This window comes from Corvus brachyrhynchos, unplaced genomic scaffold (assembly GCF_000691975.1).
Source record: "Corvus brachyrhynchos isolate BGI_N302 unplaced genomic scaffold, ASM69197v1 scaffold285, whole genome shotgun sequence".
Taxonomy (NCBI): Eukaryota; Metazoa; Chordata; class Aves; order Passeriformes; family Corvidae; genus Corvus; species Corvus brachyrhynchos.
This window is the reverse complement of record NW_008238323.1, coordinates 503,616-505,204: the sequence shown is the minus strand read 5'-3', so window position 1 is coordinate 505,204 and position 1,589 is coordinate 503,616. Positions and strand designations below refer to the sequence as shown.

General features: G+C 48.8%; 1 protein-coding gene across 1 annotated transcript in view; it reads right to left on the bottom strand.

Annotated features, from left to right (window-relative positions):
* The window catches only part of LOC103615661 (60S ribosomal protein L17), a 13,579-nt gene that overhangs the window by 9,767 nt on the left and 2,223 nt on the right, over positions 1 to 1,589 (bottom strand). The window contains exons 4-5 of the mRNA XM_017734340.1: positions 1,180 to 1,278; positions 293 to 484 (exon numbers count right to left, since the gene is read on the bottom strand). Of these exons, the coding sequence (XP_017589829.1) occupies positions 293 to 484; positions 1,180 to 1,278 (291 nt within the window). The remainder of the gene's footprint in view (positions 1 to 292; positions 485 to 1,179; positions 1,279 to 1,589) is intronic.

The window sequence follows — 1,589 nt, the reverse complement described above, 5'->3', positions numbered from 1 at the left end:
AAACTCCAGTCATTTTATTGCACACACCCCAGGCACACACACAGAGTCTGGGAATGCTGCATCTGCTGTGAGGGAGGAAAGAACAAACCCCCTCTGCAACAAAAAAAAAGTTCTCAGGGTTTTAAAGCGCTTAGTATTGTGTTAATAATTTTAAAATGGGGTTGCTCAGAAAGACCTAATTTTTTTTCATGGGTATTCCAAAGGTGTCCTAAGATAGTCATCACAGCAACCCCTCTCTGTGCCGGACATTCGGCTGTCCTAACACCGTTACGGAGCACACAACACGCGGTACCTTTTTCTTCTGGGCGACTTCCTCCTCTGGCTTGGGCACGATCTGCTCCTTCTCTGTGAGGATCATCTCGATGTGGCAGGGGGAGCTCATGTAGGGGTTGATCCTGCCGTGCGCCCGGTATGTGCGCCGGCGCATCTTGGGAGCCTTGTTCACCTGGATGTGCTCGATGACCAGGGAATCAACATCGAGACCCTGGAAAGGAGTAAAACCTGTGACCCATTTTTATCTTCAGATAAACCATCTCTGCAGCAAAAATGTGAGTAATCACCCCAGACACCACTGCTGTCACTCAGACAAGTTTGGTGGTATGATGGACCCAAGGGTTTTCCAAGCATTCACCAATGAAACAGCCAAGCTTGGTGGTGCCATGTAGCTGAGGTTTTCCAAGGATTTACCATTGGAATTGCTGAGCTAGGCAGTGTCATGAAGACTTACCAAAGCAAGCACCAATCAAAATCACACCCTCACGCATCACAAATACTTTAGAATTATGCCAATGGCTCATTGTTTATGCTTATTTTGTGGTTACTTAAAAGCATCACCTTTAAGTGGCGTTACTCCAACACTGCCAACAAAGCTACCAAATTAAGCACTCTAACAGATGCAAACTGACCAAGAGGCTGCACATCTCAGTTTCACAGATTTTAAGATCTCTAAGCAGACCTTTTAAGTGAAAATTTTTTAGTTTAGTTTTTTCCTGTGAACAACTGTTGGTACCATTTTAACTTGAAGAAGACACATAGCCTGCTTAAACAAGGAGCCACACCAAAGCCTCCATACAATTCAGTTCTGTGGACAAAGCAGCTGGGAAGTGGCTCTCCATGTCAGTGACACCCAGGCCAGGGGTGCCAACACACACCACGACACCACCACTTTGTAACACCCACCTTGAGCTCGGCGTTGCTCTCTGCATTCTTCAGCATGTGCAGCAAGAACTCCGCGCTCTTCTTGGGCCACCGGCCCTGCGTCCAGCCCCACTGCTTGGCCTGGAATGAGAGGACAACAATGGCAGTCCTGCTTTTGACCTGGTACAACTCCATTTAAGCGACCTACTATACACTTTTAACTTGCCATTATCACAGAATGGTTTGGGTTGGAGGAGACCTTGAAGTTCATCCAGTCCCACCTCCTGCCATGGGCAGGGGCACCTTCCACTATCCCACATTGCTCCAAGCCCCGTCCAACCTAACCTTGGACACTGCCAGGGATCCAGGGGCAGCCACAGCTGCTCTGGGCACCCTGGGCCAGGGCCTGCCCACCCTCACAGACAGCAATTCCTCGCCAATATCCAATCCCG